The 21,590-nt window shown below is 42.2% G+C and overlaps 2 protein-coding genes across 8 annotated transcripts in view; one reads left to right on the forward strand and one right to left on the reverse strand.

Moving 5' to 3' along the window:
* Positions 1-425, forward strand: part of MRPS18A (mitochondrial ribosomal protein S18A) — a 30,379-nt gene extending 29,954 nt beyond the window's left edge. For all 4 annotated transcript variants that reach the window (XM_077925670.1, XM_028724339.2, XM_028724341.2 and 1 more), the window contains one exon: positions 7-425. In XM_077925670.1, the coding sequence (XP_077781796.1) occupies positions 7-151 (145 nt within the window). In that variant the 3' untranslated portion in view covers positions 152-425. The remainder of the gene's footprint in view (positions 1-6) is intronic.
* RSPH9 (radial spoke head component 9) lies at positions 360-21,464 on the reverse strand. 4 transcript variants are annotated; one of them, XR_003706006.2, is made up of 6 exons: positions 20,597-21,464; positions 18,914-19,073; positions 16,964-17,093; positions 15,879-16,025; positions 3,777-3,885; positions 2,456-2,628 (listed from the first exon to the last, which is right to left on the reverse strand). XR_003706006.2 is itself a non-coding variant. In XM_028724336.2 (5 exons), exons 1-5 carry the CDS (start codon positions 21,007-21,009, stop codon positions 2,438-2,440), a joined length of 1,011 nt encoding a protein of 336 aa, XP_028580169.2. In that variant the 5' UTR covers positions 21,010-21,453; the 3' UTR covers positions 360-2,437. The 4 variants fall into 4 exon arrangements, 2 of the variants coding, with proteins under 2 accessions (XP_028580169.2, XP_028580171.2); XR_003706007.2 differs by having other exon boundaries at positions 2,477-2,598; XM_028724336.2 differs by lacking the exon at positions 3,777-3,885 and having other exon boundaries at positions 360-2,598; positions 20,597-21,453.
* Positions 21,465-21,590: the final 126 nt, after the last annotated feature.

Here is a 21,590-nt window from a genome sequence, read left to right on the forward strand (position 1 = left end):
TCACAGGTACCTTACCCGATACTCTATCAAATCTGTGCGGCCCATTTGGAACAAGGGACACAAGTGGTGCAAGGTTCCCATGCCTATATCGCACCCTATACTCCGTGATAATGTTACTTATGGGTCAAAACCTCTTCGTTTTAACCACTAGGATGGTATAGAGCTAGCGTTGACAGCAAATTACAATAGTTGTGGCTCAGTATATGTCAATCCATTACAGGTATTTTTATGTCTGGTGCTCTGGAAAGAGCCAAATGAACATTTTTCCTCTGGAGGCATACAGGAATTTTCAGAAAAGTGGGAATTTAATGGCTAAGTAGAATTGTCATTTAACTGAAAGATAATGCAATAGATGTTGCTTCAGGATAACAAAACTTTTATCTTCCTTTATTTAAATCCCAATTAAACCCTTGAGTCGACTCCTAGTGCTGTGTACTGTTTCAGTTCTTTGGGTAACTTCTACCTCTTGCACGTGTACAATAGAGAAAGAATTTGTAACTCGCTGCTCAAGTGGATTTCCCCCCTTCCGTAGTGATGTCCTTAATTGACATCAATAGCTGGTGTCTGTTACTGCTCATGATGCTGATGAGAGGAAGACAATTAAAGCAGAATAAAAATCCCATTGTCCTGTCCCCCCCCCCCCACAAAATCCTACAGGAGTGCATGTGTAAACTTAGGAAGAATATTTACCGCAAAGTAGTTCCCCACAGATGCAATAAATACACATTCAGCTTCAATCTTCTGATCATATAGGTCCACTTTAGCCTTGAGAGAAAAACTTACGATTTTGAGGACACAAATGAGATTAATATTTGTGAAACCAAAAGGAGATTCTGAGAACATTACAGCCTGCAACCAGTATAGACAAAATCAAACAACTTTGCTCAGTTGTGATTATTATTATTTATTTGTATGCCACCTTTCATCTGTAGCCTATGATTTGCATACTTTTTGTCCTGTAAAATTTTGAATATTTCAAGGTGATGGGGTAGACTGGGGGAGTATTGCTATAGCCAGGTTGCTGGGAAACATGCACGAGGGAGCTTTAAATGGTGATGATGGGGGGAAGCCTGGATAGAAGTGAGGCAACTAGTATCACACAACTGTAGTCACTTCCTCTACAGGCTACTTTAGTTTCTATGCTGGGGAAATGCTCTGGGTCAAAAAAAAATATGCTTAATTCTTTCTGCTGCTCAGCTCTAATGCTTGTTTTATTGCAGCCACTATTTTGAGGCACTGGCCAGCAATCTATTAGATCTACCAGCTCGCAGTAATCCCTCCCTACCTGAACCTATTAACCAAAGTCATCAGACACAGCAACATTCCTAAAGGAGCCTCTGGAGAGAATGGTATTTTTGTAATGGCTTTTTTATGCTGCAAATGAAACCTTCTAGAGAGGACCTGTGCATTCTAAACTTCATTTTCACACACAATTACATCTCAGAAATACATGCAACTTATGGAATCTGTGAATATGTGCAGTCAGCCCAATATAATGTATAATTAAAGCAAAAATAATGTCCATAAGGTATCAAGTTCTGAAGTACTGTACATGAAGCATGATTGTACTACAGCCTGATTTTGTTGGTGCAATTGGAAAAGTGATGTGTGTTTAGAAAGTGTGCATAATTAAAGGAAATGTTGGAGTCCAGAGCAAATAGTCAAACCAGAAATCACTCGTATGTCCTACTAGACTTGTAGACTATGCATAACCATCTGTAACACTTTATACCACAAAACAATTTCATTTTCTGTGTTTACATAGTTTATGTGCCTGGATAGCAAACCGACAATTAGGATTCCTGATTTCCTAATCCTAGGAGGTCTCTTATTTCTAGTTCCTTTGTAAAGTAATGGAGGCAGAATATGAGCCCTGCAGGGAATGAGTACATATGGCAAGTGCATAAGGTAATTTATCAAGAGGTGTTTACTGATGATTTAGTTTACTTATATGCTGCTTTTCCACAATGAGCTGTGCCCAAAGCCGCTCACACCAAACATTCAAAAAAATCAAAACATTGAAAATACAAACATACAAATTACAGAGCATGTTAGTAAATTCAAATGACAAAAATCAAAATTCAACAAATGCAGAATAAATCAGTATTACCAAAACAAACAAACAAACCCTGCCAAATCAATGTTTAAGTACATAAATACAAAGTAAAACAAAAGTGAACCAACAATTATGCTTCTGGTACTGGTCTTGCTGCACTCTAAGGAGACTGACTTATAATTTAGAGGGAAGGAGTAAATGACATACAGCTGGCTTACAGGCTAGATGGCACACAGCTGATCTACTTAATATTTTAAAATATGGTCTCACTAACACATTAGACTGATTCCATGCTGATCTATTAAAGCAAAAATACATACCCAGTTTCAAATACAAAATTAGTACAAGGCATCTCTTCCATTTTCAGCCTCGTGCTGTTATTCATAGCATGAAGGGCAGGTCCAGGTTCTTCTCTGCGTTGCCAAAGTAGATGTAGCCATGTTGTTTAGTATTGGGGACATGGTAGAATGTGAGTCCAGGCCAGAGCAAACTTCGTAGTACTACCACTCTGCCTCCCCTCTCAAACTGGATGCTCCAGGACCCTGCATAAGAATAGGATGCTGGATTTCATCCTAATTGACAAAGACAGCTTTTCTGTGATAAGCCAAACTAGGATCATATGTGTTCAGTGAACACTGGCACTAGAACAAGCTTGACTTAGCTGTAGTACAGACTACTGTATTCTTGGCTCAGTTAATCACACAAGTAAACAGACCAATGTAACTGTGTATTACCCCCTCATGTAGCTGCTACCTTTGTATGTGAAGCGTGTTAACTCCAGCATGAGGTCCCAGGTCCACAAAATAACAAGCAAATAATGCTAGTAAGATCCAGTTATCATATGATAACCTTTTTCTCATTAAGTCCTGAGGCTGAAGACATAAGCAAGGTCTGCTAATGAGCGACATTCAGCTTCTCTATTATATCAGCATAGGTAAGTAACCTCTCTAGATGACTTATTTTGCAATTCTAGGATTCTGTGCTCTGCCTTTTCATTCTAAGACTTGCCGTGATTCTCTCTTAGTAAGACATAGTTGGATATAACCTAGAGTCTTTCCCAGCCTTACCTGGGGATGTCTGATTGAAGGCAGGACCGTCTGCATGCAGAACAGGTTACCAATGAGCTAAGGCCCTTCCCATAATATCAGGAAGGTGTACAGTAATCAGCTATATTTATTCCAAAGAGAAGCTCCAAAAGGACAAGCATTGCACGTTACAGCCTATTTGATTTCTAGTGGCAAAAGCCTTCAGTGCCAACCACCAGCAGCATGAGGTGCACATTGGCTTAATAATAATTTATTTGTACAATGCCCATCTGACTGGGTTGCCCCAGCCACTCTGGACAGCTTCCAGCATGTATAAAAACATAGTAAAAATAAATAAATTAATAAATGAAAGTTTCTACATGCAAAGTTGCTGATACTCAAAACTATGTGCAGCTCCAGTCAGATTGATAATACCAAATTGTTTAGGAAATGGGAGCCAATAGCTGTTCATTTTCCCCCAGCTCCATTGATAGGTGTGAGCCCCAGCTATTGCATGAGGCATTTTAGGGGCAGTGACTAAGCAGCTCTTCATCCAGTTTTTGGGGTTTTTTTGGTGTGTGTGTGTGTGTGTGTGCTCCACCTGAAGCAAGACTACATGTGGGCTAGCTATCCTATTTGTCAATAGCCAACATTAGTCATACACTGCATAGATCAACTGAAATCAAGGCACCTACTATGTTTTGATTTGGGACTTGAGAGACTATTATCCTGAGGCTAAAATGCAACTGCGGGACACATTCTCCGATTGCCTATATCAGGAAGGAAATTTGGCCGATGGACAAGCTAAGGGAAAGAAAGCAAGAGGAAAGTGAATGACAGAGAAATTTAACAGAGCTTCCAGCTCGGAAGTAGTTTATATAAGAGTTAATTTTCCTTGGGAGTCTTAATTTGCCTCCACCTTTGGAGGAAGTGTGCACTGGGGCAGTAAAGGGATTAGCTTCAATATTAATTATGCTTTGGTGCTGCTGAGAAGGTTAAGAGACAATGTGAAAATGAACTTTCTACTATAATCAGCTGCTCAATGGCTTGCTGAGTATTTCAGTTCCTGAAATGACAGCCTGAGAAGCAAGAGTATTAAAGCAGATTTGGTTCCATGAGGCTAGAAGATGTTTGGGGGAGACAGTAACCTAAAACCATCAAAATACTGCAATGAAAGGAAAAAGACTCACAGATGATAATCCTCACTTGATGACAGAGCTAATTCAGAAAAGCTGCTTGTCAGCTTTGGCAAATGCTTGATGCTACATGTAGTTCATATAGCAAAAGAAATGTTCAGGAAGCAAGAAGACTGAAAGGTGTGTTAACTACATACATTATCCCAACTTAGCTTTAAGATAAATATCAGACACTCGGAAGAGCAGCAATGGGCTCTCCTTTCTTTTCTGAAGGCCAATTTGATGCATCTTCTCCAGTACAACCCCAGCCAGCAAGCCATATTTTCCTATATTGATTTCCTTGACACACTTTCCTTGGGACATCCTCTTTGGGACTGCCATTAAAGGCCATTCAGAAATTGCAGCTGTTGCACAAAGCAGCTGCCCTGCGTAAAAGAGCACTGCTTTTCCCCTTGTTACCTGCCAATCAAACTTCAGACCCACCACAATGTCCCATTTCTCCTGTTTTGAGCAGCCGAATTGAGACTCTGACTATCCCAAATGAGTCACTCTCTGCGCACACCACCATTTTAGTTGTAATCAACACACTGCTTCACACAATTGAGATGGAGGTGAAATTGGGAACATTTGTGCTACGTTCTCAATTCTATAAAATTTCTTCCATGAAGAGATCAGGCTGTGAATTAAGGTGCAATTTATTCATGGAACCTCTTACCTATTTTGTTACACAAAATTACATAGCAAAACACAAAGTTGGGGTGCTAAAAACACTAAATGCCTCAATTCAATTCAACTCCTGGAAGACAATGATTTTTTGAGTTCTTGTCTGTTTGTAATTCTGCAAGGCAGGATTATTGTTTTTAATACAGAATTGTATTAACCATTCATCTGAGTCCCTGCTGGGTCCCTGCTTCGCCAGCCTGGTCAGCTTCTGCACAAGGATCATTGAGCCAGCTCTGTCTGTGCCTGCTATTTGAGGCCAAGATACGCTCCAGCAAATGGAGACAGAAGCTGGAGCTGGCTCCAATTGCCCTTTGCTGTGAAAAAGAAAAAGGAGCCCTTTCCTATGAGGATCTCTAGTAATGGAGCAGGGGAGAAAATGGACAGACCGTAATGATGGGGAGTAGGGGAGGAAGTATAGCAGCTGCTATGCATCCTCTAGCCTGCTAGTTATTATATTTTACTTTTTATTCACAAGAGGACTTTAGTAAAAAAAAAAAAAAGCAGGCAGGTAAAAAACAACCCTGCAGTGTAGCACAGTAAATGACTAGGGGTTTAGTAGCATGGCTGTTCTAACAGAATACAGTGGTGCCCTGCAAGACGAATGCCTCGCAAGACGGAAAACCCGCTAGACGAAAGGGTTTTCCATTTGCGATGCGCTTCGCAAGACGAATTTCCCTATGGGCTTGCTTCGCAAGACGAAAACGTCATGCGAGTTTCACCATTTCTCCCCCCCCCCCGCTTTCCCCCCCTTTTTCAAAGGCGCTAAGCCACTAATAGCCTTTTAGCAGCTTAGCCGCTAATCCTTTAATAGCCGCTAAGCCGCTAAATCGCTAATAGCGCTAATCCTCTTAGCCGCTAATGGGGTTGCTTCGCAAGACGAAAAAACCGCTAGACGAAGAGAATCGCGGAACGGATTCTTTTCGTCTTGCGAGGCACCACTGTACTTGGGAGATCTATCTGATGGCCTTTTTTAGGGCAGAAGGTGCAGGATATAAATTATCCTATAAGAAAATTAAGTATTAAATTCAGATTCAAAATTATGATCCGTTACATACAGTAGAATCTCAAGTAGCTTTTATGGTATTATGTACAATAGAAACTCATACCCTAGGATGTAACAGAATTGTCAACTAATGCTACATAATGTTCTCATAATGAGTTAACAAAAAAATTAAGCATGACTGAGAGCATAATGCTATGCATGTTTTTGCAGGATTAAGCCCCGCTGCATTCAGTGAGGTTTACTCCCTAGTATGTTTAGGATTGGGCTTAACAGGAGGAAGCCTTGCTGAACACAGTGGGGCTTACTTCCAAATAAACACTTGTAAGATTGCACTGCATTTCCAATGAAACCAAAGGAACAAGTGAGTTGCAACTTTCAAAAAGACTTAATCACAATTTAGCTGGATTATAACCAAAATTAATGCTTTCTTTATTTCCTGTAGCCGCACAACTTTTATTTTAAATAAGCACATAAATGTTATCTATGGTTGAAGGGGATACTTTTCTTGCCTCTGTTGTCAATATCCCAGTCAGCAACTTTGGTGGGCAGAGCTCAGCACGTAGCAGCAAGCACAAGACACCAGCTGAGGCAGTGAACAAGGAGGTGTGGCTCCAACAGTATTTCAGCAGCAGTGAAGATGGCATTCACTAAGGATCAGAGATCCGGCATATGGCACGTTCATGAGAAAAGCTTTGCACAGTTACTGTGTTATTTTTTCAAATAACTATAAACCCCATAATTTGCTTTTTAAGCTGCACCCGCCAGAACTAGCTTAAGCCAAATACTGTCTGGACTGAAAAAAATTGCCTGTCAGGTCTGTGTGGGAGGAAAGAGCCTGGGAAAAATATCCTTTGGATGAAGATCTGGAGCTTCCCATTCCCCCTCTGGAGCAGGCTGCAACCTTCACCCTGCCAAATACGGGTGGGAATGCTGAGGAGGAGCTTAACCATTTTGCAAACAAGACACTGCTCCGAAAGCTTGTCTGCTCAACCAGCCACTGACTCCTCGATGGCCCTCTGTCAACTGCCAGGACCCTAGTGCCTGTGTTTTAAACGTCAACCTCCCTCCCCTCGGCTTCTGCTTTCTCTCCAGCCTGCCACTGTATCCACTCTCATCCCCCATGTCTGTCTGGGCTCTGACCTGGGCCCTCTGTGATATGCAGGCAATGGAGACGCTTGATCTACTAACTGTAAAATGAGAGGCCCTTAAAACAACAGAGCTGATCCACTTCAAATCTACTCTTCCATAACACTCCTGTTTTGGATGTATTTCAAAGAACAGGGGTGGGGATGGGAAGAAGCAGTTTTCAATGTTGGTAAAAGCTGCCTGTTCCAAAAGGTCGCATTAGGGAAACAAAAACAGTGACACCTCTATTATATCTAGGTGATACTATTCACAAAGCATCGTATGGCTATGGCTGTGTTCGCATACATCCTTTTCTGCTCCTTGTTCTCCTGCTAAAACAACTGCAACAGAATTAACTACGTCACTTCTCTCGCATCCATATATACAGTTGCACTTTGATTTTTAACTATTCCCATTTCCCCCAACATGTTCTTGCCAACATTAAATATTAGGCAAGCATTTTGACTTGCCAGGTGGAATGATCCCCTCTTTGCTCCCCCTGTGCAGTTCCAACCCACTCTTTTGTCCCCACAAGAAGGGGATCGGTCGCTTTCCCTTCTGAGGGTACCTCCAGACTATCACTGTTTTGTGGCAGGGATTCAGAGGTATACCAGAACTTTAGGTTTGAACAGTTAAGAGTTAATTAAAGTTATTTACCCTAGCACAACTAATCCACTTAAAAAAACCCTAATGAGACTTTTTGTGGTTTGAAAAGTGATGGGGGGGGATGCACTGAGAAGTTTGGGATAAACAGATGACTAACAGGATGGAGAAGAATCCCTGGCATCTCCAGGCACAGCTGAGAATGTCCCTCACCTGAAACCATAGAGACCAGCTATGAGTCAGTGTAGACCAGGGTTTACCAAACTTGGGTCCCCAGCTGTTTTTGGACTACAACACCCATCATCCCTAGCTAGCAGGACCAGTAGTCGGGGATGATGGGAACTGTAGACCAAAAACAGCTGTAGATCCAAGTTTGGAAACCCTGATGTAGATAATACTGTGGAAAATAGACCAGTGGTCTAACTCAGTGTAAGATGGCGTCTTATGTTCCTCACACCCATGGGCTGAAGGCAGCCTTCCAGTCCTCTTTAATCAGCCATCCAGCAGTTGCTTGCCTACTCCAAGCCCCATCCCTCTGCATGTGCTTGTGCCTGTTCTTGAACTGTGGTGATACATCTTGCTTCCTGGATGAAGGAGGGAGGGGTACCTATACAAGCCATTCACACGTGGCCCTCAGGCTGAAAATGGATTCCCACCCGATTTAGGCAAATCAGTTACCCCAACTGTGGACATTGCAGAAAACTGGTTAGTTTAAAATTAGAAGTTGCAGCTTCTGTTCCCTTCTGGCATGCAAGAGGAGAAGGGAGCACACAGCTCAAGGCTTGCCGCAGCTCATGGGAGTTATAAGAAACCATGGTTTCCTGTTACATCTGAATCAGACATATGATAGATTTTGTTGAGATGAGTGTGGATAGAATTGTACAAATTCAGTATTCATTAAGAAAGGAATATTTTTAAAAAAACAAAAAACAGCAATTCTGGTAGGAGGTAGGAGGAAGTGCACATGTATGGGAAACATATAAAGATTAGTTCCAGAACTACAGGGATCAAAACTGAAATGAGATGAAATGTGACAAGAGTGCTGGGGCAGAAGCACCTTAATTGGCCACACTCCAAAGAAGCTGGGGCAGGAGGCAAACCTGAACAAGGGCAATTAGTCCTCCAACTAATAATTCAACACACACAGCAGGGAGAAGGATGTGGATTGAGAACCTTTTCCCACAACAAGGGGAAAGCGATGCCCTAGGTCAACGTGGGTAGGCTTTTGATGGGAATTTCATTACAGCTTATCCGGTTTGTATCATGTACATAAACTTGACCCCAACCTCTCCTTTCTCACCATCAGAAATAAAAAAGGAGGGACAGGGTGGTGGTATGGCAGCCCCGTCCAGAAAGCATAGACCTGTGCTCATAAGATGGCTGCTTCTTTTATTTCCTTTACATCATGCCAGAGTACATGATTAATTTTTATTATTTATTTCAGATTTATAGAATGACTTACTTCAAAGCATTTACTTTCATCCTGTTAAGTAGATTATTATTTTTCCTACTTTGTGGATAAAAACTGAACGCAAGGCTACCCAATGAGTCCATGGCTGAACTTTGATTTGAAACAAGGTCTTCCATGTCTATATCTAAAAATTACCCTGTGAGTCACACTGAAGCTCCCTTTTGCATTACTGTTCTCCATGTACTCATCTCTTATCTCTCATCTCAGCTTTCCAATCTAGTAACAGTGATCTCTGTCAGGTACTATTGCAATAGAATAATACATTGCTGAATACAATGCCAAAACAACTTGCAAATATGCTAGATATAAACTGAAATTTTCATGCTGACCTCAAAGACATGTTCTGTTGGTACAATAAATGTTTTGCCTGTTGCCATAGGTCATTGCATACAGTACAAATAAGAGGGACATGTCTGAAACAGACATACAATGTGCAAATTAAGCTACCAATTCATAAATAGCATACAAAGCAGGAAAAAAATAACAAATAAAAAAATCCTCATGACAGCTTCCAAAGGCTTCTCTTACTTAGTTGTTCAAATTAGTGAATCTCCTTTACAATCCACTGGCAGTTTATTGTCTGCACTTATTTTTGTTGCTGCAGTTTCCAATAATGCAACTTGATAACATCTGTATTTGGATTCAAAACCACTATATCCTGTACTGACCATGGCATGCATTGGGACACATGGTAGGATAACAATTTAATTCTGGGATAGGCATCATGCTCTGACAGTGACAGTGAAAAATTCTTCCAACATTTGTACAAATTGTGCAGGGTCAGACTGGCAGACTCTGCATCAGGTAATTAAAAAAGAGTTATTCAGCATGCAAGAAGAGCACTGGCAGTTCTGAGGATGACCATCACTGAGATCTCAACATCTGGCTCAACTATAAGAGTTCTTCATCACAAATATTAAGAACAGCCAAGGAGAAACTACTTTCTAAAAGTCAATCAGTGGGTATTCGGAAATATTCAGACCATCCACTACTAAATGGGGCACACAGGTAGCTAGTGGGGAGCTATGAAACAGTGAATCCCTAATGTCAACTTTAAAAAGGATTAGCTATGAAAACACGGGGGGGGGGGAGGCTTTGTATCCTTATTTCTCAGCTTGCATGAAAATTTCACTGTCATGCTTTGAAGTTGTTTTTGCATACAGTTTATTCATAAAGAAGACCTATACATTTACCTTTCCTCCCCTCATTTACAAAGGGAAGCTGGGATATGTCTCCTTTCCCAAAGCAACGTCCACCAGATAGTTGCAGATAGAGCTTTATGAAGTCTGACTATGCTAAATTTTCTTCTGGTTTCCTAAAAACGGCCTCTTGTGGTAGGGTTTTACTTTCATTAAGGCTCATCAGTCCCTAGAACAAGATTTAGACCATATCTGATTTATGTATTAAATATAACCTGGTTCTGTCTCAAGGCTTCAGCAGCTATTAATGCAGAATCAAGAGCCCTATAACAAAACTGAAAGAAAAGATATGAAGCAGAAACTAAGTCACATATTGAAGGGAGAAAATATTTTTCCCCCTTTCAAAAAGTAAAATTAAAAGCCTATAATTACATGCCCTGGAATGACACGACAGACTCTCGGCTCCCCTGTCCTTGTTTGCTCTGGGACGGTAAAACCACCTCAGAAACAATGAACAGTCTCCTTCACGAAGAGTAGCCAAGATTTCTTGATAAACCAGACCCCTGAAGTACTTGACAATTTGAACCCAAAAACCCAGTATGACAGTTTATTACATACAGAAGCAAAGCTCAAGAGATATAGGCATAGTTCCAATAATTTGGGCAAATTGTGGGTGGTCAGAAAGTCAAAAGCAGCAATTCTAACTGGCTCTTGTTCATGTTACAATTGTCTCATAAGGATCAGTTCCAAAGAAAAGGTCACACCTTGAAGGAACACCCTATGATCAGTGTAGGAGTAGCAACACCAGACTCCAAAAGTGTCAATACAGACACACATTCTTGGCACGAACAGGCCTAGTGTGTGGCCTTTGATAGGGAAAATCATGGGAGACCCTGAGCTGAACACACATAAGATGCTGGTACTAAGGGAAAGCAATATAGCCTCCTGAAAGTTGTGCGAACTCTAGCAGGGCTGATAGTCTCCTCTCCATATCCACAGTTCAAGAGGTCAGCATATACCACACACAGTCTGGTTTCTCTGTCTTCACTTCACTAAAGAGTCCAAACTTTTCTCATATTACTTGATTAGGGTTTCTGTTCTTCCTACTGAGGCTGACCCCACAGTGTCTCCTACTGGAAGGTGACTGGTACAGCAGCCCAATGCTAAAATAGTATTAACGCACAAGCAAATTACCTGCTAACTTGGCCATTTGACCAGATCAACTTATCCACACAGTCTGGGGAGTCATTTATCCTCCAGAAGGTTAAGCATATACTTCAGCAACTCATTTCACTGCATGGCTGCTTCCTGGATTGTTCTACCACAGGCATAGGCAACCTTCGGCCCTCCAGATGTTTTGGACTACAATTCCCATCACCTCTGACCACTGGTCCTGTTAGCTAGGGATCATGGGAGTTGTAGGCCAAAACATCTGGGGGGCCGAATGTTGCCTATGCCTGTTCTACTATGTTGCATAAGCTCCAAAGGATGCACTGCTGTTATCTTTTGAACCCACAAGTTCTCAAAGCTGCCCTTCCCCACTGAAGAAAAGAGAAGCACCACCAGACTCCCCCCTTCTCTGTGCCTTCTTGGTAACATCATTTTCTCTCCGACACCATTACTTCCCCCTCATCCATTATAAACTTCTTAGTTTGGATTTCAGAAAAGGAGCTTGAAAGGTCTTGTCCCCATGTGGCTCTTGGCAGGCTGCGAGGTAAAGTGCTCTCGGGCTCAGAGTTTTCACAAGGCTGTGGAGGTGCTGCTTAGTGTTAAGCTATGAAAGAGGAGGGCTCAGGTCACATCTGTGAAACGTTAGCAGGGAGAGGAGGCTGGGGGAAAGTAGGTGGCCAGCACGGCACAGCACTTTGTTGGGTTTTGCAAGGCCACTTGGGAGATAGGCAGCCATTTGTCTTCAAACCACCTCCACCACACACCGATAACAGGCTGCCTTGCAGTCTGCTTGCTGGCGAGGAGCTGTTAAAAAAAAAATCAAAAACCCTACAGACTCAGGCTTCTTGAATAGCTGGAGACAGAGCTTGATAGGGGATTAATCATTTCAGGGGGAGCGGGGGGACTGTGAAAGGGAATAAATTAGTTGTGCTAATGCCTGGATATAAAACAGGTTCATGTCTCTTAGCTTCAATCCTCCCAGCACCTGGGGCTTTTGCATCTATTAAAGCACTAACATAAAACCTGGAGGATTTTCTCCAAGCACTTGCACAAAGAGGCCCCATCGCCCAATACTAAAGCCCCATTAAATGCTGTACCGATAAAGTTCAACCCTACAAAGGAAACCAGTGTTGGATAATTCTGATACAGATAGTTCTCAGAAGCAGTGAGGGAAGTATAATATAGTATAATAAGACCTAATAGTGACTCCTGGTAATCGGACACAATGAGCACCATCGTCAGTTATTTTGGCAAGAGAGTTGGAAGAAGTTGGGGCTCTGGCTCGTGATATACATTTCGTAGCTGTGGTATATTATAGTCATAATATGAGCTATATTTCTGTTCTGTTCATCTTACATATCCATAAATGTGTGAGGGCCAATTCAAGAATCACACAACTCAACATAATTTCTATAAATGAAAGATTGAGAGCTCAAGACTAAAATCAGATCTCTGTTCTAGAATCAGACAAAGAGAGCGGCCCGGGAGCACAAGGCAACAGTGCACAGCCTGCCCGCCACTCCCAAACCTTTTCGGGGCTTCAGGGGAAAGGGGAGGCTGCCAGCAACTGGGGAGCGCAGGGCAACGGTGCACGCCACACTCGGGCGATTCGGCTCCAGGGACCACACATTCACTCCATAAGACACACAGACATTTCCCCTTACTTTTTAGGAAGAAAAAAGTGCATCTTATGGAGCGAAAAATATGGTATAGCACACAAAACTAGAGCAACTGCTTAGGCTCAAATGAAGTGATCTGCTGTATCTGAAAAATAATAAGATTTATAGCAAGCCTGTTTGTTAAAACCTCTTCTAATATTTCAGAGTTCATAGCTCTACAGTCATACCTCAGGTTGAAGTAGCTTCAGGATAAGTATTTTCCGGTTGCGCGCTGCGGCGACCCGGAAATAACAGAGCGTGTTACTTCCGGGTTTCGTCACTCGCGCAAGCACAGACGGCCAAAACGACATCACACGCATGTGCGGAAGCGGCGAATTGCGACCCGCAGACGCCTCTGGATGTGTTTGCTTCTGGATGTGAACAGGGCTCCAGAACGGATCCTGTTCGCATCCAGAGGTACCACTGTATTGTGAGGCATGCCTTACACATTTTCACAGACATATGAGTGCCTATCCCATTGTCACTTGCTTCAAAGTCCTCTCTTTTGCAGCTGCTTCTGTACTTTCCTGTCACTTCTGTAGAGTGAACATGAGCAGAATTTTTTGTATTTTCACTGGCATTATGATATTGGGGTGATATTTTCATGCATTTATGTGGAATTTATTCAGACATTTCTGTATTTGGATGCCACCTTGTGTTACAAATTTATAAAACTCTGTATTTAGCAGGATGAATAACTGCTGTTCTGAATGCAGTCATGCTGATCACAGCACAAATATTCTCCCTCTCTCACTCCAGCTTCCCATTCTCAAATTCTGTACAATTCTTCATCAAATTCATATTGGAAGCCATATCAAATTTATAGCATTTACTGACAAGCCAAGCTGCTTCAAGTGCAATTTAGAAGTATGATGCAGATTTAGAAACAGAAATACAAGACCTCTCACGAGAGCAAGACTGTGACCAGGTAACCTGTCTGCATGCTCAGTCTACTGAATGCAGATGAGCAACTTCAAAGACCCTGCTGTCTCCTCTTAAAGCTCTTTATCTTTATTCAGGACATGTACTTTACAGCCCTACAAACAGAGGACTACACTCTGTAAAGTAGGACAAATGGCCACCCTACTGATAGGAAGGAACCATGCCACATGCTACTCTGCTCATGAAGTAAAGGTAACAGATTAATGACTTTGAAAAGCAAATTGGCTGTGAGAAGTTCACTAATACTGGCCATAAAGGGGGGGGCATTAAATACAAAAACTAACTTGTGTAATTTTTTGTTGTTCCCTTTTGACTTCTTGTTTGAAATAATGGATGAGCACAAACACCGTTAGCCCTAACTACAGTAACAAAATCAGCAAAGATTTTTATGTGAAGGATAGAAAAATTCATGATAAAAAAGGTCCTAAGCTACCAACCAAATTCTAGCCTGAGCACCACAGCCTCTAAAACACCCTTTTCTACACAAACTCTGTTGGAAGTATTTAATGAGAAGCTAGAGGTGAAGGAGATGCATTGGATACACAACATGGAATAGTTTAATTCAACATACTGAGCAGTGTGGAATGGGCTCTGGAGAAGGGATTAAGAGGATGAGAACTCAAGAACAGCATATAGGAAGCAAAAGAAATGTGTGAAAGTGGGAGAGGTAATAAGGTTTGTGTTGATGAGGGGTTAGGAAACTTCAGAAGGGCTGACATGTTCAATTTGCAGATAATAAAGGGTCATATTTGTACAAAAGAGCAATCTTTATTCAGTTCTGGTAGTTCTGTTATGTTTATTTGGAAGCAAAAAGTATTTTAAGGAGGGAGCTGTAAAACAGCATAAATTAGAAAACAGTAAGAGCTACATTAATTGTTTTCATTGGGCTAAGATATTCACATTTAATAATGAGTGTATTCATCCATTTCCTAAACTGTTACATTTTCTCCTGCCAAGGTAAAAGATTTATCAAAGAAAAGTTTGAACTTAGACTGCCCAGGATACAAGGTTAGAGTTAACAAGACCCCATTTAGATAAGAGGCAATATTGGGTGGAAATGGTCTTGCAAAATACTTCAAACCACATAAAAATGTTCCTATCTCTAAGTAGCCTTATCTTGCCCACCAGGACACTGGCTGCTGCAAGCCCCTTTTAATGACGAGAAAACACAGAAAATTCAAGCAGAACAGGGTGCTGACACAAGACACAGACAAAGCTACCCAGTGAAAGGATGCAACAGCTCATTTTGTTTTTATGTGTTTTATCCTGCCACTGGAAAGGTTGGTATATCTGAAGAACCAGACCATGCACAAATTATATGTATCATGTTTTGTTATGAGAAATAATGTAGCATGTTAGTTTTGGGGCAACCTTTGCTATTTGGTGTGCCTAATCTGATTTTATTTGGGTTTAGCAACTCTGCTTATGGGGTTCATGCTTTTGTGTGTGTGTGCTTTATTGCTGTATTTAGATTGTTCTCCACTTTGAAAATTATTGTATTGAAAGGAAGGCCATACATCTTTTTTTTATGCACACACACCAACAAGAGTGGAAACTGTGACCTCAGCTAGGTCATGAAAAAGCTACATGGCCTTAGGTAAACTGCCATCATGCTCAGAGTCCTTCCTGCAGTCTACAATATGGAAATTGTAGACCTACAAACCTGCAGTGGGTTGAAATAAGAGTTCTCTAAAGCACTCAGAAGCTCCATATAAATGCTTATTGTTATTATTACACAGTGAAAAAGCAGATAGCACTTCTTAAGTGGATATGAAAGCTTCACAGCACTATTTTCATTTTGCATTTGGAATGTCACATCTTCCCTACCTTTAGGAATATCATGTTCAAGTGAATCCAGGAAGTCAATGGCAGGGTCCAGGTCAGCTTTCTCCAGGAGAGTTTTGTTCTTCAAATTTACAGGCTCCGTGAAATGGAAATAGGAGCTTAATTTTTTAGCCTCCACCAAAGACAGACCTGTTGGGTTAATAAGAACTTTGCCATCTTTCAATTTACTACAAGCTTACTATCTAATAGACTTATAAAGCATCTATGTGTTGATGACACTAAATGAACCCACAGAAGTAGATAGAGACCTCTAGAAATAGGTAGTCTTGCAGCACCATGGAAAATCAGTTACTTTTATGCAGCCCACTTTGAACCAGCAGTTGCTCAAGGGAAATATATTGGTAGCAGCTGCAATCTAAACTGAGCCCTGAAATCAAATGAAGAATTCTTCAAACTAGCACCATAACCAAAAGCACTACAGGATCATGAGACAGGTAGCTCCAAAAGCAAAGCCTATGTTGTCAAATGTACAAGGCTTGTCATACATCTACTATGATTAAGGTCCTCCACATGAGGGACAGGATGCTTTACACTGTCATGCATAGTAACATTTCCTCACATGACTAGCAAGACTCAAGAGCATGAGTGCAAAAAATGAACTGAAAAAAGATTTATCAAAGAAAAGTAGTTTTTCCTACTTTAGTGCTATCATTGCCCCAAGAAACAATTAATAGTTCTGGTTGTGCATCCATGGGCATAGCCAGGATTTGGGGGCGGAGTCAGGACTTGGTTAGGGAGGGCAGAACTGAAGTGGTCAGTTAGTTAAGTATTTCTATTGTTTTAGAGTGTGTGCATCCCCTTATTTCCCCTCAGCTCACTGTAATTATTATTATTATTATTATTATTATTATTACTACTACTACTACTACTACTACTATTATATACACAGCCCTCCCCAGCCAAGGCCGGGCTCAGGGCGGCTAACAAGCAATAATAAAAACAAATTGAATGAATACAACTTAAAAACAAGCACCAGAGACCCTTGCCACCAAGTCAAACATGGAAGAAATAACTGTTTGTGGCTACTTTTGTGTTCAAAGACGCAGTTATGACTTACACAGACTTACCTTCAAAGTTTCTGTTTTCATGCACAGGTCCCAGTGGTGACTTTATATAGGCACCCCGTGGAACAATACCCACTGCTTTATCTATCTGATCTATTGCAGATACAAGACGGACTTCTTCCTTGATCAAGTTCTTTAGTAAAAAGCAAACATTAAGAAAAGCCACCTTAGTTTTACATACTAGAATGAGAACTGGAACAGAATCATGCACCTACAAACTTAAAATATATATTGCCTTCATCTGTCATAGGAGAAGCATATGCCAATACATTTATTTTCATTACATGGCATTGGGGCTTAAGACAGATGCTGTTTAAACACACACACAATAAGTCAGCTGTGTCAAAACAGGAACCACAGCCTGCAGTTAGGTTACGGCAAGATTAGGAAAAGAGGGACCAGCTGTAAGGAGTACAGGAAAGTGAGATTAAGGTTCAACTGAGAAGGTACTCAGCACATGTATGTGTTCCACATGAGACACACACAGAGAGAAATGGGAAATAAGTATATACAGTGGTGCCTCGCAAGACGAAATTAATTCGTTCCGCAATTTTTTTCGTCTTGCGAAGCACGGTGTCGGAAAAGTTTTGGAAAAGCTTCAAAAATCACCAAAGTCTTTAAAAACCTCAAAAAAGGCTACCACACCGTGTTCTATGAGTTGCTCCTCGAAGTAAAGTCGCAACTGTATTAACGGTGTTAAGAAAAAGGAAACAAACTTGCAAGACGTTTCCGTCTTGCGAAGCAAGCCCATAGGGAAAATCGTCTTGCGAAGCAGCTCAAAAAACAAAAAACCCTTTCGTCTAGCGAGTTTTTTGTCTTGCGAGGCATTCGTCTTGCGAGGTACCACTGTAGAGACTTGCTGGAATATTCAACTCATACAGGATACATCTGGGGTGTAGGCCAAAGTCAAATGTGGAGGAAAAGGGAAGGCTAGATTACTAGCAGGGTGGTGGAGTGGGGTACATTACTTTTTATGGAACCTCAATGTTTTACAAGAACTGTATAAAAAAGGATAGAGGGAGAAGAATCGTGGCATGAATCTCTTGACAAACTCTAGTGAATATGTAGCTGGATTGCTGGCGTGGATAAAGGATAGCAGGTCACCACTGGTACCTCTAACTTCTACTACCTTTCCATTCCAACCTTGGAACATAGGAATTAGCTCTTTTGTATCCTTTCTTTAGGGACGCGGGTGGCGCTGTGGGTTAAACCACAGAGCCTAGGATTGTCGATCAGAAGGCTGGCGGTTCGAATCCCCATGATGGGGTGAGCTCCCATTGCTTTGTCCCTGCTCCTGCCAACCTAGCAGTTCGAAAGCATGTCAAAGTGCAAGTAGATAAATAGGTACCACTCCAGCGGGAAGGTAAACGGTGTTTCCGTGTGCTGCTCTGGTTCGCCAGAAGCAGCTTAGTCATGCTGGCCACATGACCTGGAAGCTGTACGCCGGCTCCCTTGGCCAATAAAGTGAGATGAGCGCCGCAACCCCAGAGTCGGCCACGACTGGACCTAATGGTCAGGGGTCCCTTTACCTTTATCTTTTCTTTATATGCCTGTGTGATATCTGTATGAAGCTGAGTGCAGGTGTGTTTGTGTGTGTGTTTATAAAAAGCTTCTGTTAAGCCTTTTAACTTAGTATTTTGCCTGCACCAAGTCCAGTGAGCTCCAAGGACCAGATATGTTAAATGGATAAGAAAGGTTTGTAAGAAATTCCAGTTCAAATCTCTGGTACCCAATTTAAAAAAAATTCCAAATAATAAATTCCTACACTAGTAAAAAAAAAATGAAGCAACACAAAAATGTTAGTAGTCCTATGTCATAATTTTATCATATTGCTCTGCATTCCTAGAAAACTAGGAAAAATGTTTTACTTCAAAAAAGCACAAGTGCAAATTGTGACAAAATATCTTGTGAGCATTAGGTGACGGGATCCCAGGGGTGCTGCAATGTACTCACTGTTGCTTCCTCTTCATATGGTCTCTCACCTTCTTCTTTCTTCTCATAGTGTTCATATTCATAGGATGGGTCCCCTTGGAAACGTCCCTTTAGCACTGAAGTCAGTGCAGTAAATTCCTCATTAGGAGGTGGCAGAAGGCTCCATTCCACACAATTCAAGCTGTTATTCACACATACATAATAAAAGGGTAAAGCATATTTTTATTGGCAAAAAACCTCATGTTTTCAGACATTTGGAGGTCTACTGAAAGATCTCACAGAAACAAGCAAGAGAACAGGTGGCAAGCAGGCAGAATCCACAAATGGCATGCAGAGATAAAAACCAACTGCCCCCTCATGGCACCACAATGTGTGAAGGAGGAGTGGGGAAGCCACTTCAGATAGTCAGGTAGGAGGAAAGGCAGAATGGCTACTAAATCAGAGAGCCAAACGAAAACAGATAGCAGCAAACTCATAAAGGATCAGGTCAGAATTCCTACCAAGCTAGGGTGCTATATAAAGCAGGGACACGCAAGAGACGGTAGATGAACCTCTCCCATATATATATATATATATATATAATATTTATTACTTTTCCAATAATTTAAACACTACAAAAAACAAAACAAAAAAGAACAATACAATACAATACAGAGACACTACATAACACTAACACATTAAACTAACAAAACAAAACAAAAACAGTTTAAAACACATCAAACAATTTCAATATCTTATCTTTCATTCACTTATTTCCATGACCTCCTCACACCTCCCTTTTTTGTATTCCACCATATATATATAGCTTCTTTGTATTGTGGCTCCATGCCTCAAAGTGGCCACTGCCAATAAGAAAATGGCTTTAAAAAGTGACTAAGACTACAATCCAGTACAAACATACCTGGAAGTATGACACACTGAACTCAATAAGACTAGTTTCTAAATAGGAATGTACTGTTGAGGGACTGCGCTGTGAAGTTCATGGGTCACCTCTTGCCTATGCCATTAACTCACTAGATGGCCTTAGGCAAGTCACTCTTTCAGCCTCAGTCGCCCCATCTGCAATATGTGCAAAGTGTTCTGAACACTCAGAAGTGCTCCACAAGTGTTAACTTTCATTTAGAGTTTAACTTGCCCTCTCTACCTATGTTGCCATTTAAAATTAACCTCACTCCCTCTATCACACATATTTTTAATAAGGCATCAGGAGGATGTTGCTTCTAGACTTTACTGTCCCCTCGTGACCTCAATTCTGTTCCATTGACTTGAACTTAATGTTTTGACTGGATTTTAAAAAGTAGCTGTGATTAACTAAGGCTCACCATTAGAATCACAGAATTGTAGAGTTGGACCACGAGGATCATCTAGCCAAACTCTTGCAATGTGGGGAATCTTTCACCCAGTGTGGGGCTTAAAACCAATGACTGTGAGATTAGGGTTTCTAGCGTGGTGCTGCGCTGCTGGGAAAAGCTTGACCTGCTGAAAAGTCTGACAGCTGACACTTTGGGGGCATCTCGCAACCCTTCTCAGAAAACAGCGCACCTGTGCAAACCTCTACCTGGGAAGCTGCTATTAAAGGCACAGGAGTAAAGAGGAGACAGGGACGGACAACCTGCTGGAGCCATGTCTCCCCCCCCCTCCCTCCCCGCTATTTCACCTGCCCTATTTCACCGCAGTCCATCTTCTGCGAGCCCAGCTGCCCACCTGTAGAGGCGGCTTCTGGCCCCCGCCCTGTCGGGCCCCACGCCCTCGGCGATGTAGTAGGCTCCTCGGGTGCCCTGGATGCGGCCCCACAGGCGGACTTGCTCGAAGCGGTAGTCCCGGCGCACCAGCAGCAGCGAGTTCCGCAGGGCCGCTCGCTTCTCCGGGCTCAGGCACACGCCGCTGCTCGCCACCAGGTCCAGCGCGTAGGGCAGCGTCTCAGCATCCATGGCCGCCGGGCTTGGGCGGCGGTGGGGACCAGAGAGCGCAGGCCCCGACGCTTGCGTCCCGTTGCCGGGCAACCGTTTCCAAGGCGCCGCGTTGGACGTGAGGTCAGAGGTCGGCCTCGGCCCCCTCTCGGCGTTCGAAGGCAGCTTGTCATCTTGCCCCGCCCCGCCCCCCTCACAACCTTTCATAGCCAACGAGCCCAATGCCCTAGAAACGGGGCCTGCAGTGAAAGCTGAAGCTGTTGCTACGCGTCCCCGCTTCGACTTGGCGCCCTCCCCTTTAACAGTAGGGCGGTGGACAAAAGTTCAACAGGCGCAGCTTTTCCGATCTCGCCGCGGCGACGCCGGGATGCCAGAAAGCTTTGCTTGAGGAATTGCTGCCTGGTTAAAAAGCAACGACAATGTCTAGGGGCACCCAGAATAATAACGGGTGAAGAAGCACCGTCCCATGCACACTTGCTCCAGAGGAAGCCCTGCATGGGACTTCTGAACAAATATGATGCATTGGATTCTGTCTTTTTTCACTGACAAGGGTTGCAGTGGTGAACAAACAAATGTTCTTCACTTTGGGGAACATATGAAATGTACGAGGTTTTCCATGGAATCAGCAATTGATTTTTTTCCCCTTTTTGGAAAACGATAACCCACTCATTCAGTACAAACAAACCAAAATACTGTATTTGAAAAAATGGTGATATGACTGAACTCTGTTTTGTATGGCTGTGCAAAATATGTGTAACTTAATAGCTGAATGCACATTGTCTAAAATG

Source organism: Podarcis muralis, chromosome 3, assembly GCF_964188315.1.
Source record: "Podarcis muralis chromosome 3, rPodMur119.hap1.1, whole genome shotgun sequence".
NCBI lineage: Eukaryota > Metazoa > Chordata > Lepidosauria > Squamata > Lacertidae > Podarcis > Podarcis muralis.

Bases quoted from the DNA above. Each gene is read 5' to 3' on its own strand.
- RSPH9 (XM_028724336.2), bottom strand. From the start codon at position 21,009: ATGAAAGGTTGTGAGGGGGGCGGGGCGGGGCAAGATGACAAGCTGCCT. The intron at 17,094-18,913 runs GTGAGTACATTG...TTTTTACTAAAG, and splicing joins CATATGAAGAGGAAGCAACA to AACTTGATCAAGGAAGAAGT. The intron at 16,026-16,963 runs GTAAGTCTGTGT...TTAACCCAACAG, and splicing joins TGAAAACAGAAACTTTGAAG to GTCTGTCTTTGGTGGAGGCT.